Below are 14,039 nucleotides of genomic sequence, written 5' to 3' on the forward strand. Positions count from 1 at the left end.
TGCCCCAATCCCCCAGGTTTAAGAGGTGCCTCTCTTGCTGCGAAGCCATCCCTGTGAGCAGTGGTCACTCCTGGTGCATACACTGCCTCGGTGAGGGACACATCTCTCAGAAGTGTACCTGCTGCCTCAACTTGAAGGCCCATGAACTGAAGCTAAAACTTTTACTCATGGAGAGTTCTTTGCGACCAGCCTCAGACCCTGGCCCTGATACCTCTCCTATGCGGTGCTCACCATCTGCCCGGTCATCAGCCGACGCTCACTCACTGCGTGCCACCAAGAGGAAACCCACCCTCTCCCACCCAGGCAAAAAGAAAAGGGCCACAAGCTCCCCCTCTAAGGAGCTGCCTCAGAAAAAGGCATCCCCAGGGAGCTGTGAGGACGTTGTGGCTACAGACGTGAGACAGCTACCGTGACTGTCTGGGCATCTCCGGTACTGGTGCAAAGGACAGGTCCAAAGTGGGCGGGATCACAGGTGGAAACATTGTCTCTTGGCACTGAGAAAGACAGTGTAAGACTTTCAAAAGCGGTACCCACCACTTCAACAAAAATAATCATAGAATCATAGACTTTAAGGTCAGAAGGGACCATTATGATAGTCTAGTCTGACCTCCTGCACAACGCAGGCCACAGAATCTCACCCACCCACTCCTGTAACAAACCCTGACCTATGTCTGAGCTATTGAAGTCCTCAAATCGTGGTTTAAAGACTTGGAGGTGCAGAGAATCCTCCAGCAAGTGACCTGTGCCCCACGCTGCAGAGGAAGGTGAAAAAACCCCAGGGCCTCTGCCAATCTGCCCTGGAGGAAAATTCCTTCCCGACCCCAAATATGGCGATCAGCTAAACCCTGAGCATGTGGGCAAGACTCACCAGCCAGACACCCAGGAAAGACTTATCTGTAGTAACTCCGATCCCACCCCATCTAACATCCCATCACAGGCCATTGGGCATATCTACCGTTAATAGTTGAAGATCAATTAATTGCCAAAATTATGCTATCCCATCATATCATCCATTCCATAAACTTATCAAGCTTAGTCTTGAAGCCAGATATGTCTTTTGCCCCCACTGCTTCCCTTGGAAGGCTGTTCCAGAACTTCACTCCTCTGATGGTTAGAAACCTTCATCTAATTTCAAGTCTAAACTTCCTGATGGCCAGTTTATATCCATTTGTTCTTGTGTCCACATTGATACTGAGCTGAAATAATAATTCTCCCTCTGTGGTATTTATCCCTCTGATATATTTATAGAGAGCAATCGTATCTCCCCTCAGCCTTCTTTTGGTTAGGCTAAACAAGCCAAGCTCTTTGAGTCTCCTTTCGTAAGGTAGGTTTTCCATTCCTTGGATCATCCTAGTAGCCCTTCTCTGTACCTGTTCCAGTTTGAATTCATCTTTCTTAAACATGGGAGACCAGAACTGCACACAATATTCCAGATGAGGTCTCATCAGTGCCTTGGATAACGGTACTAACACCTCCTTATCTCTACTGGAAATACTTCACCTGATGCATCCCAAGACCGCATTAGCTTTTTTCACAGCCATATCACATTGGCGGCTCATAGTCATCCTGTGATCAACCAATCCCCCAAGGTCCTTCTTCTCCTCTGTTACTTCCAAGTGATGCGTCCCCAGTTTATAGCAAAAATTCCTGTTATTAATCCCTAAATGCATGACCTTGCACTTTTCACTATTAAATTTCATCCTATTACAATTACTCCAGTTTACAACGGCATCCAGATCTTCCTGTATGATATCCCAGTCCTTCTCTGTATTGGCAATACCTCCCAGCTTTAGTAGACATCACTCCGAAGTCACTTCCATTTCGGGGCACTGCTCTACAGTCACTGACAGTGGACCATCCATCACGACACCACTCAAAGAAGAAGGAACGGTGACTCCCCCTGTGCAGTAACGGAGGTTCTGAAAGATGTGTCCCTATGGGTGCTCCACTCCCCACCCTCCTTCCTCTCTGCTTCGAAGCGCACACACACACTCTGCAGCAGAGAAGGAACTGAGGGTGGTTGGACCACAGAGCGCTATATAGATGGTGCGAGACGGGGAGGAGCACATGTGGGTACCGAAGCTCTCCGAACCCAGGTGCAGGAGGTGTCCATAGGAGCATCCTACAGGGGAGCGTCCGTAGGAACACACATCTCGAAGACCCCGAGTTACTGCGCAGGGGGAGTAACCTTCTGGGTGCTGCACACGCAGACACACGGTCCCTGCCTTATTGTTCAATCTCGTGGGAAATACAGAACTGGGGAGTTGCCTCCAGGGTGTGAGGATTGGGCAGGAAGATTCTGGAGCTCTCTACCCCACTCGGATGGATCTTGTGTCTCACCTGTGTGACATCCCCTTTTGCTTCCTGCAGACCAGCGTGTCCACCGAGCGGCTGGAGCGGTACCTGGGGAGTGGCGACCTGGACCCCTCAGCCATAAGACATGACCCCAGTGTTGGTAAATAAACTGCCAGTCTTACAGCAGGGCCCTGGTGTGCCTGTGGGGGGCCCGCTGCCACATCATGGGTGTGTAGGGCCCTCAAATACAACTCCCCATCAGCACCACTGCATGTGGGGGTCACTTGGGCACAACCCCCGCCCCATGTGTGGGGCCCTTAGATACATCCCCCCTCTCCCACCCAGTGTGTGGTGCCCCCTGGCACAATCTCCCCTCCACTTCTACCCCATGTGTGGGCCCCTTAGATACACCCTCCCCCCTCACACCTCATGGGGGGGAGCACCTGGTTTTCAGGGTCCTGTGGTACAACAACCCTCCCCTCATGTGCAGGGCCCTTTGGGGAGGATTTCCTCCCTCAGCCCAAATCCAGGATCCACTAGGCATGAGGGGGAGTCCCCGAGTGGGCTGGTGGCTCCTGGGAGCTGGACACACTGAGTTTGGGGTTGGGCTGGGGAGAGAGCTGTTCCCCACCCAGTCTCTGAAGCGCTGCCCGTTCTCTTGGCAGACTGTGCAATGCAGTTCTCTGAGGCCTCCTTTGCCTGGGAGCAGGGTGCTGAGCCTGTGATCAGAGAGTAAGTGTACTGCATCCAGGGCCTTGTGCTGTGCTGGGGGGGCTCCCTTCTCTGTTACGGACTTGCCAGGCAATCGCCTTGTGCTGTCATGGGTGGAACACAGCCCCCTGTGCAGCCTGGCCCTGCAGGACACACATCCCCCAGAGCAGAGACACGGGCAGCTGGAAACACCTGCTTCGCTGGCTTGTTCTCGCTGACCACATGGTCTGGGTCCTTTCGTGACGTTTCCAGCCCCGTGCAAGGCCCAGGTGGCAAGTCCAGGAGACGCAGGAGTCCAGGAAGGAGCCTGTGGTTAGCCTGGATAAGGTAGCTGTTAGGGATGTAAAAGTTTAACTGGTTAACCAATAAGCTTGAGGCTTATCGGTTTCTGTTAACAATTAAACTCCGCCCGAGGTCCCAGCTGCTGCCCCGCACGTCTGGGATCCCGGCTGCCGGCCCCATGCCCAGGGCTCTGCTGCCATCTGCACCCAGCATCCCAGCTGCCACCGCGGCGCAGACCCCCGGGGCGGGCCGGCAGCCGGGATCTGTGGCATGGGACGGCAGCCAGGACCCTGTGCGCGGGCCGGAAACCAGGATGCCAGGCACCCTGGGATGCTGGGCATGGGGTTGGCAGCAGGGATCCCTGGGCGTGGGGATCCCCGGGCAGCAGGGATCCCCATGCTGTAGCAGCCCCCACATTCCTAATTCCCCGGTTAAACGTTTAACCATGTAACCGTAGAATTTTAATTGGTTACACGGTTATTGTTTTTACGCGTTATTTACATCCCTAGTAGCTGCTCAGCGCTGCTCTGTGTCCCACTCAGCTCTCTTGTCCTTCCAGGGTCACTCTGGATATCAAGCCTGGGTGTCTGGTGGCTGTGGTCGGGGCTGTGGGCTCAGGGAAATCCTCACTGGTGTCAGCCGTGCTAGGAGAGATGGAGAACCTCAAGGGGCACATTAACATCCAGGTGAGAGGAACTGCCCTGGGTGAAGGAGGCCCCGTGAGCTGCTGTTGGATCCTGGGGGGCACTTAAGAGTTCCCACCCCAGGCAGAGATGTGAACACCAAGGCCCCTCCCACCCTTCGCCCCAGCCAGTATCCAGGCCAAGCAGCCTCAGTCATGACTTGCAGATTTCCCTGGTATTCCAGCTCTGGGACACCCTCTAGCTCTGCTGGTGCCCCTCAGCCCGCTGCTCTTCCAGCCCTGGTTCCCTATGTGCATATCTTTGCCGATGCCCCTCAGTCCTGATCTGCAGCCCCCCGCTACTCAAATTGTTCCTACCCGACTCTGCCAATACGCTTCAGACCTCCCTCACACATTTCAGACCTCCCTCACACACTTCAAGCTATTGCTCCAGACATCCACTAACTGTCACGACCGATCACATGGCAGCTTGGTGCCATGGACAAATATCCACCCAGTTCATGGAAGTGAGAGCAAACCCTTGGTCTGTAGGGTGGAAAGGCTAGTTAGGGTCCTAGCCTCCAGCACCCTCTTCCCCCTAAGTCCTGGGGAGATGCAGTGAACAACATTTATCTTGCAGGATGTTTAGTGTCACAGGAATTATCAGCTCTGCCAAGCTGTCTGTTAAGAACCAGAGCACACACCCCTGTTGTGAGTTCTGTACTTATGTTTCAGGAAAGATGTGGACAAATTGGAGAAAGCCCAGAGAAGAGCAACAAAAATGATTAAAGGTTTAGAAAACATGACCTATGAGGGAAGATTGAAAAAATTGGGTTTGTTTAATCTGGAGAAGAGAAGACTGAGGGGGGACATGATAACAGTTTTCAAGTACATAAAAGGTTGTTACATGGAGGAGGGAGGAAAAATTGTTCTCCTTAACCTCTGAGGATTGGACAAGAAGCAGTGGGCTTAAATTGCAGCAAGTAAAGTTTAGGTTGGACATAAGGAAAAACATCCTGTCAAGGTGGTTAAGCACTGGGATAAATTGCCCAGGAAGGTTGTGGAATCTCTGTCATTGGAGATTTTTAAGAGCAGGTTGGACACACACCTGTCAGGGATGGTCTATAATACTTAGTCCTGCCTTGAGTGCAGGGGACTGGACTAGACGAGGTCCCTTCCAGTTCTAGGATTCTATTATTTCACCAGCCAAGCATCAAGTGTAAACTCCTCAGGCACTATTACAGCCTAACCAGGGAGTCACAGACAGTACTCTTGGGTACTCTGATCTATCTTGTCACCCAGGTAAACTTGTCTTTTTAATAGATGGTCCCTTACACCAAAAATCACAACAACATTCAGTTTACTCCCAGTCCCAAAGGACCAGTCACTTACCTCAGGTCAGTTGCACCTTAGATCTCACACCAAAGACAATGCTTGTAGCCAATCCTATAATAAATTAACTAAAGATATATTGACTAAGAAAAAGAAATGAGTGCTATTTACAAGGTTAAAGCAAATAAACAAACACACAAATGGGTTCCAATCTAAAGTTTCAAAAAGTAATAGAAGCTTCTATAATAAGCAAGCTCTATGTGTCCTTTAGGGCTAAGCGAGGCCAAGCATTGGGGATCTTTTGTTTATGCCTGGTAATCCTTGCCCTTCAAAGTCCAAGTGACATAAAAGATCCAGCTTCTTCTTTGGCAGGAATTTTTATTCCCTTCCCCCAGAGCTCAAGCTGATGGGATGATTCCTCTTCCTGGGAGTGCAGGGAGCAATTAACAACGTCTTTGTCCTCTGATGTTTCACAATGGCTCCTTTGTTTCAATGGGCTTTCTTGGTGAGCAAGGCCTAACCACTTCAGTAGGAAGCCAGCATTTTACATTAGTTAATGCTTCGTTCCTGGTTCACCAGGTACACAGTTACAGGGGATTACAAAGTAAATGCTCAATATAACCTTAAAATGTGGGGTACAGATGTTGTAAGTGAGATTACTACATGCAGCTCCTACCAGCATTTCATAATGTCTAACCACATTCTCATACACCTCAACTTTATTTGAACAATGCCAACACACAGCTGAGCCAGACTGGTTTCCAGCAATGTATTGGTCTATGTTCAGCTGAGGCCTAGAGGCCTTGGCATGAGCTGGCACCTGGTCTGCCAATGTCACAATCTCATCTTGGCTTTGTCTAGTTCCCTGCACAGGGGATGTGACTGCTCCCATGCCAGGCCCAACTCCCCCATCCCTCCTTTCCCCAGCTCCTAGTCCAGGGCCCAGGTCCTGCACTGACTGGATGAGTCAGCTGTGATTGGGCTCTTCCCTCCAGGGCTCTGTGGCCTACGTTCCCCAGCAGGCCTGGATCCAGAACACCACGCTGAAGGACAACATTCTTTTTGGGTTAGAACTGGATGAGGCTAGGTACCAGCGGGTTGTGGAGGCCTGTGCTCTCCTTCCAGACCTGAAGCTGCTCCCTGGAGGTGACCTCACGGAGATTGGAGAGAAGGTATTGGCACTGGGCATGTCGGGGAAGGAGAGTGTGATGGGAGGGGAAGGCTGGGAGGAGGCGCCCTGGGGAGTAGGTGGGGGATAGGAGCGGGGGAGGTTCTGGGGTGGCTCAGAGATGGTGGAGGGTGTGTGAGTGTAGGAAGCTCGAGGGTCGTGTGGTAGCAGGAATGGGTGGCTCGTGGGCATCTGAGGAAGGTAGAAGAGGAGGAGGAGGTATGTGGAGTTGGGGAGGTGCATGGGTGTCGAGGCTGAGGAGGAATGTTTGGTGGTAGAAGCAGCAGCCCCTGGGTGTGTATTTGGGAGGTAATGATGGGGGACACTTCGGGAGCATCTGGAGCTCCTAGGGGTGGGATGGGGGTGGCAGAGAACATGTGGCGCTCGGGGGGAAGGGCTGTCTGGAGCACGTGGGCGTAGGGTGGTGGTGCAGAGAGCATATGGGGCACAGGGGGGCTGTCTGGAGCACGTGGGGGTAGGGTGGTGGGGTGCAGAGTGTGTATGGTGCTCAGGGTCAGTCTGGAGCATGGGGGGAAGCAGGGGGTGGCAGAGAGCGTGTGGTACTGGAGGGCTGTATGGAGCCTGTGGGGGTTGGGTGGGAGTGCAGAGAGCGTATGGTGCTGGGGGGGGGCTATCGGGATCACGTGGGGGTAGGACGGGGCTGCAGAGGGCGTGGGAGCATGTGGTGCTTAGGGACTGTCTGCAGCATGTAGGAGTAGGGTGGGGGTGCAGAGAGTGTATGATGCTCAGGGGGGCTGTCTGGAGAACATGGGGTTAGGGTGGGGGGTGCAGAGAGCGTATGGTGCTTGTCGGGGCTGTCTGGAGCATGTAGAGATAAGGTAGGGGGTGCAGAGTGTCTGGAGCCTGTGAGGGTGGGGTGGGGGTGCAGAGAGCGTGTGATGCTCGGGGGGGCTGTCTGGAGAACATGGGGCTGGGTGAGGGTGAGTGAGCACCAGTGGAAGACTTTGCTCCCCTCGGTCAGCACACTGGGGTGCAGGGAGAGCCCCAGGACTTACAGTCAGGTGCTTTCCCCTACCAGGGCATTAACCTGAGTGGGGGCCAGAAGCAGCGGGTCAGCCTGGCTAGGGCGGTGTACAGCAACGCAGATATCTACCTTCTGGACGACCCCCTGTCGGCCGTAGATGCTCACGTGGGGAAGCACCTCTTTGACCAGGTGCTGGGGCCGGACGGGCTGCTGCAGGGCAAGGTGAGAACAGCCCCAAGCTGATCGGGGCAGGGAGCAGTCCCCACCTAGGAGATTCCCCCCATCAACCCTCGTCTGGGGCACTTCTGGTGTGGCCCCCTCTGCAGCCAGGCAAGCCCTCTTAGTGGCTTAACAGGGGGCTTGAACGAGGGGCCAGTTGGTGGGCAGTTCTGTGCAGTTGGCAACAGGAACACCTCCAGGCTCTCCACTGCGGCCGTGAGTGGACGAGGGGGGCTCTGTGCATCCCCAGCCAGGGGTGAGGGTAGATGACAGAGTGCCCCGCAGGTTCCCAGACAGGGCTGGGGCAATCATAGAATATCAGGATTGGAAGGGACCTCAGGAGGTCATCTAGTCCAACCCCTTGCTCAAAGCAGGACCAATCCCCAACTAAATCTAAATGGTGAAGGGGCATGATGGGGAGCCTGGCGGGTCCCTAGCGGGGGGCAGGAGTGGATGATGGGGAGCCCGTTGAGTCCCCAGCTGGGACGGTAATAGGTGAGGGGGAGCCCAGCAGGTCCCCAGCTGGTGGCGAGTGAGGGGGAGCCCTCTGGGTCCCCAGCCAGGGGCAGGGCTGAAAGAGGGGGAACCCTGCGAGTCCCCAGCCCGGGGGGGAGTGGGTGAGGGGGAGCCCTGCCGATCCTCAGCCGGGGGTGGCGGTGGCATGTGTTTCCAGCCAAGGACACGAGAGGGGGCGGCAGTCCTGTAGCTGCTGGACCCTGTAACCTCTGTGCCATTCTTCGTGGCAGACCCGGATCCTGGTGACGCACAGTATCAGTTTCCTGCCAAAGACGGATGAGATTGTAGTGCTGGTGGCCGGTGCCGTGTCTGAGCAGGGCTCCTACAGCACCTTGCTGGCTAACGGGGGGGCCTTCGCTCAGCTCCTGAGCATGTATGGAAGCCAAGAGGGTAGCACCCCCGAGGGGGAGGCCACAGGTACGGGGGCATGTGCTGGACCCAGGGTCAGCTTCATACAGGTGCCCATGAAGTCCTGTTTTGTGCTATGTTGCCCAGAGCGCCCCAGTGTTGGCGGGAGGGAAGGAGACAGCCCTAACTCACCCACCTGGGGTTTGCCCCTGTTAACGAGGTGTGACAAAGTTCTGTCCTTGCCTCCGTGGGTCCCGCGTTTCCTGGCGGATTTCGCTAGCCTCAGAGGTTCACTGTGACCCTCCACGTAACCCTTCTTTCTCTAGAGACAAGGGTCACAGTCTACTGAGCCATTTTCATCATAAGCCAGGAAGGGAGTGAGAAGTTATCCTTCCTTGCACAGTCTCTGTTGTCTCCCAGTCTCAGTGATTAATCAGGGGGCAAAGGTGGGGGCGGGGAGCCTGGGCCCACCCTCTACTCCGGGCTCCAGCCCAGGGACCCTAATAGTATCAGCTATGGTAACTGACCTTTTAGAAACATGACATGTAGAATTCCCTGGGCTACTTCCCCCACCGCAGCCCTCACTTCCTCAAGCTCCGCTTCACCCTTACCACAGGGCCTCCTTCCTTGTGCCTGATATGGTGTGTACTACTCAGCCTCTCCAACAGCGCAACTTCCTCCCACAGCTCCTGACATGCACACCCACCTGACTGACTGGGAGGCTTTTAACTAGTTTCAGCCAGCCCCTGATTGGCTTCAGGTGTCCCAATCAACCTAGCCTTCTCCCTGCCTTCTGGAAAGTTCTTAATTGGCCCCAGGTGTCTTAATTGACCTGGAGCAGCTGCCATTTCACTTAACCTGGTACCAGGGATTTGTTTAGCTTGGAGCTAACATATCTATCTCCCACTACTTTTCTATAGCCATCTGGCCTTGCCCCGTCACAGAGGGTAACACTAATACAAGGAGAGTCTCGGCCTGCACTGTCTCCGGGGCTTGGGTCTGTCTCTGCAGGGCCTTTCTGTTTCTGCCCCTTCCCCTCTGCCTCCGGGGACACACCAACCCTGCCTCCTCCTGAACTGGACCCAGTGTGACGCAGCTTGTCTTACCTCAGTATGAGTCAGCAGAAAGAGCTATATGGCTCTGCAGGAACCTTGCCCTGACCCCTGCTGGGAACCTTCCCACCCACAATGGTTCCCGGAGCATGGTCTCTTCTCCTTCCCTATTCAGCTTGGCTGGAGCTCGGGCCCCAAAGCCCCACACTGCGGCTGGGAGACCGCGCTCACCTTGCTGCTTGGACGTTCCCCTTTCTGTGGCTGGGAGCAAGCCCAGCGTCTCACCTGAGGAGAGTGTGCAGTCCTGGGAAGCCAGAAAAGGCCCTTGGTCTCCCCAAGACGGGCCCTGACAAGGAGTGGGACTGTTCCACCTAGAGAACACTGCACTCTTACTCCTAGGGGCGAAGGGTTCCCACTCCAGCTCAGAGCAGGGGTCTGTGTAGCCCAGTACCCCATCTCCAACAGGGACCACCAGCACCAGCTGCTTCAGGGGAGAGAGCTAGGAACCCGTCAGATGGCAGCAAGAGTGATCAGCAGACAGTGGCCCCTCTTCAGGGCCTGGGTTTGCATCACCAGAGGTGGGGATTCCCCGCGCCCTGTATATTCCACTCCACGCTTTTCCAAGAGTCTGTTCTAGTCTGACACATTGTTCGATATAGTCTTTTGAGCCCCCAGGAATTACATCTCCCCACTCCAGAGGTTACATACATCCCTGCCCACCGTCACACACAAGCCGTTCATGTAATACAATGGACCCCAAGGATACTTGAGCACAGTGTAATAAGGGCTCCTGAAGGTATTGCAGGCAGCTCTTGGCTGCTGTGCAGGAGGTCACAGCACAGGCCTGGTGCTACGGAGCCATGTGCTGCTCTCTGTTCAATGCCGAACGCCACATCCAGTCCAGGCGCCTCCTAACTCCTGTGTCTGCTGCTTCAGTGGAAGCTGCAGAGGAGCAAGACGGCGAGGTCCCTGAGACTAGCCCGGAGGAAGTGCCAGCCGACATAGTGACCGTGACCCTGAAAAGAGAAGCCAGCATCCGGCAGAGAGGATTCAGCCGCAGGTAGGAACCTGTCCCCAGTCATCGGATCTCATTCCCCCACCACCAGAACCCCTCCCTTTCCGTCCCTCTCCCTGTCCAGGCATCTCCCTCTGCCCTGGGCCTCTGCTGGGCTTCCTGGGATGGAGGGGCCCTGTGTGAGGCTTCACTTCTTGGGGAACCTGTGGGAAAGCATCTGAGAGCCCTGGTCTCTGGAGCCTCCCTGACCTGCATGGCATGTGGGGCCCTCTGCTTTGCTCAGCTGCTGATCGGAAAGGGCCTGTCTGTCATGGTTCTGCTCCCCAGCCCAGGCTCGGCAAGTTCCTGCCTGCAGGGTTTCTCCAACGGTCTTCCCCCCACACTCCCCTGTTGCAGCTGCCTCCCGACCCCACCGCTTTCTGCTCCCCCACAATGCACTGGGCAGGATCGCGCTGCTGAGCAGCTAGCTTCCCCTCTAGTGTGACTTATCCAGCGGTTTCTGTATGTCAGACATCCAGCCCTTGGGCTTTTCCCTGGGGCTGGCTGGCTGGCTGGGCAAAGGTGTGTCCGGAGTGCGGGGCTGGGCTTGTTTAGCTGGAGAGGGTGGGAACAACGCTGGACTCAGAGGAATTACCAAAGGGTCCAGTTGAAATGTTTCTCTCACCAAAGTCAGTGAGTCCCATGGCTGGTCCCTGGCAGATCCCGCCGCAGCCAGCATGCTGGAGCGGGAGGCTCAGTGCAGGGCGAGGCGGGTGGGTGGCTCCAAGGGCAGCTGCCCCGTGGCTAACGATGAGCAATCGCCCTATTACAGCCTCAGCACCAGCAGCACCAAGTCCCTGCGAAAGGCCCTGCGAGCGAGTGAGGTGGGGCCCAAGGACAAGCAGCCTTCTGAGGAGGTGGCAGGACAGAGGCTGATTGAGAAGGAGGCCATGGAAACAGGGAAGGTAAGAAGGGATCTTGTGGCTTGGGGGCGGGGACACTGTGAAATCCCACCCCACAGCTCACCACTTTACAACCACAATAGTTGCTTGAGAAAACTGACCCTCAGCTTTGCTGACCCCCATTTCACTGCTCCCGGCCTCTGTGTGAAGAGGGAGGCATGGAGGGGTGCTGCTGGGGTGTGTTTTGAGGGTGGGCTGCTGGCTATGGGAAGGCAGGGTGGGCGGGCAGTGCTGGGGAGAGCAGGGTTGGGGTGTGTGGGAGGGAGTGGGGGGCTGTGTGGGGAGAGTGCGCGGGACTAGGTGGTGCTCTGAGGGGGCTTGATGGTGCTGTGTGGGGGGTGTGGGAGCCTAAGCGGTGCTGTGGGGGCGGGGCCTGGGTGGGGAGGGCGCGGGAGCCTGGGGGTGCTGGGGGGACGGGCTGGGCGGTGCTGGGGGGGGGGGGGACTGGGCGGGGGCTGGGTGGGGAGGGTGCGGGAGCCGGGCGGTGCTGGGGGGGCGGGCTGGGCGGGGAAGGTGCGGGAGCCTGGCGGTGCTGGGGGGGCGGGCTGGGCAGTGCTGGGGGGGGACTGGGCGGAGGCTGGGTGGGGAGGGCGCAGGAGCCTGGCGGTACTGGGGGGGGGGACTGGGTGGGGAGGGCGCGGGAGCCTGGCGGTGCTGGGGAGGTGGCTGGGCGGGGGCTGTGTGGGGAGGGCGCGGGAGCCTGGCAGTGCTGGGGAGGTGGCTGGGCGGTGCTGGGGGAGAACTGGGTGGGGAGGGCGCGGGAGCCGGGCGGTGCTAGGGGGGCGGGCTGGGCAGTGCTGTGGGGAGGGACTGGGCGGGGGCTGTGTGGGGAGGGCGCGGGAGCCTGGCGGTGCTGGGGGGGCGGCTGGGCGGGGGCTGCGTGGGGAGGGCGCGGGAGCCTGGCGGTGCTGGGGGGGCGGCTAGGCGGTGCTGGGGGGGGACTGGGCGGGGGCTGGGTGGGGAGGGCGCGGGAGCCGGGCGGTGCTGGGAGGGCGGGCTGGGCGGGGAGGGCGCAGGAGCCTGGCGGTCCTGGGGGGGTGGCTGGGCGGTGCTGGGGGGGCAGCTGGGCGGGGGCTGTGTGGGGAGGGCGCGGGAGCCTGGCGGTGCTGGGGGGGCGGCTGGGCGGGGGCTGGGGGGGGGAGGGTGCGGGAGCCTGGCGGTCCTGGGGGGGTGGCTGGGCGGTGCTGGGGGGCGGCTGGGCGGGGGCTGTGTGGGGAGGGCGCAGGAGCCGGGCGGTGCTGGGGGGGGGGACTGGGCGGGGGCTGTGTGGGGAGGGCGCGGGAGCTGGGCGGTGCTGGGGGGCGGCTGGGCGGTGGCTGTGTGGGGAGGGCGCGGGAGCCGGGCGGTGCTGGGGGGCGGCTGGGCGGGGGCTGTGTGGGGAGGGCGCGGGAGCCGGGCGGTGCTGGGGGGCGGCTGGGCGGGGGCTGTGTGGGGAGGGCGCAGGAGCCGGGCGGTGCTGGGAGGGCGGGCTGGGCGGGGAGGGCGCAGGAGCCTGGCGGTCCTGGGGGGGTGGCTGGGCGGTGCTGGGGGGCGGCTGGGCGGGGGCTGTGTGGGGAGGGCGCAGGAGCCGGGCGGTGCTGGGGGGGGGGACTGGGCGGGGGCTGTGTGGGGAGGGCGCGGGAGCTGGGCGGTGCTGGGGGGCGGCTGGGCGGTGGCTGTGTGGGGAGGGCGCGGGAGCCGGGCGGTGCTGGGGGGCGGCTGGGCGGGGGCTGTGTGGGGAGGGCGCGGGAGCCGGGCGGTGCTGGGAGGGCGGGCTGGGCGGGGAGGGCGCAGGAGCCTGGCGGTCCTGGGGGGGTGGCTGGGCGGTGCTGGGGGGCGGCTGGGTGGGGGCTGTGTGGGGAGGGCGCGGGAGCCTGGCGCTGCTGGGGGGGCAGCTGGGCGGGGGCTGTGTGGGGAGGGCGCGGGAGCCTGGCGGTGCTGGGGGGGCGGCTGGGCGGGGGCTGGGGGGGGGGGAGGGTGCGGGAGCCTGGCGGTCCTGGGGGGGTGGCTGGGCGGTGCTGGGGGGCGGCTGGGCGGGGGCTGTGTGGGGAGGGCGCAGGAGCCGGGCGGTGCTGGGGGGGGGGGACTGGGCGGGGGCTGTGTGGGGAGGGCGCGGGAGCTGGGCGGTGCTGGGGGGCGGCTGGGCGGTGGCTGTGTGGGGAGGGCGCGGGAGCCGGGCGGTGCTGGGGGGCGGCTGGGCGGGGGCTGTGTGGGGAGGGCGCGGGAGCCGGGCGGTGCTGGGGGGGCGGCTGGGCGGGGGCTGTGTGGGGAGGGCGCGGGAGCCGGGCGGTGCTGGGGGGGCGGCTGGGCGGGGGCTGGGTGGGGAGGGCGCGGGAGCCGGGCGGTGCTGGGGGGGGGGACTGGGCGGGGGCTGTGTGGGGAGGGTGCGGGAGCCTGGTGGTCCTGGGGGGTGGCTGGGCAGTGCTGGGGGGCGGCTGGGCGGGGGCTGTGTGGGGAGGGCGCGGGTGCCGGGCGGTGCTGGGGGGGGGACTGGACGGGGGCTGTGTGGGGAGGGCGCAGGAGCCGGGCGGTGCTGGGGGGGCGGCTGGGTGGGGGCTGTGTGGGGAGGGCGCG

General features: G+C 59.6%; 1 protein-coding gene across 2 annotated transcripts in view; it reads left to right on the plus strand.

The window, feature by feature from the left end:
• Nucleotides 1–14,039, plus strand: part of ABCC2 (ATP binding cassette subfamily C member 2) — a 71,644-nt gene that overhangs the window by 23,359 nt on the left and 34,246 nt on the right. For both annotated transcript variants that reach the window (XM_074959560.1, XM_074959559.1), the window contains exons 14-21: nt 2,371–2,455; nt 2,961–3,027; nt 3,848–3,974; nt 6,238–6,414; nt 7,450–7,617; nt 8,361–8,547; nt 10,467–10,590; nt 11,357–11,489. In XM_074959560.1, coding sequence (XP_074815661.1) covers nt 2,371–2,455; nt 2,961–3,027; nt 3,848–3,974; nt 6,238–6,414; nt 7,450–7,617; nt 8,361–8,547; nt 10,467–10,590; nt 11,357–11,489 — 1,068 coding nt within the window. The remainder of the gene's footprint in view (nt 1–2,370; nt 2,456–2,960; nt 3,028–3,847; nt 3,975–6,237; nt 6,415–7,449; nt 7,618–8,360; nt 8,548–10,466; nt 10,591–11,356; nt 11,490–14,039) is intronic.

Source organism: Natator depressus, chromosome 7 (genome assembly GCF_965152275.1).
Source record: "Natator depressus isolate rNatDep1 chromosome 7, rNatDep2.hap1, whole genome shotgun sequence".
NCBI classification, from domain to species: domain Eukaryota; kingdom Metazoa; phylum Chordata; order Testudines; family Cheloniidae; genus Natator; species Natator depressus.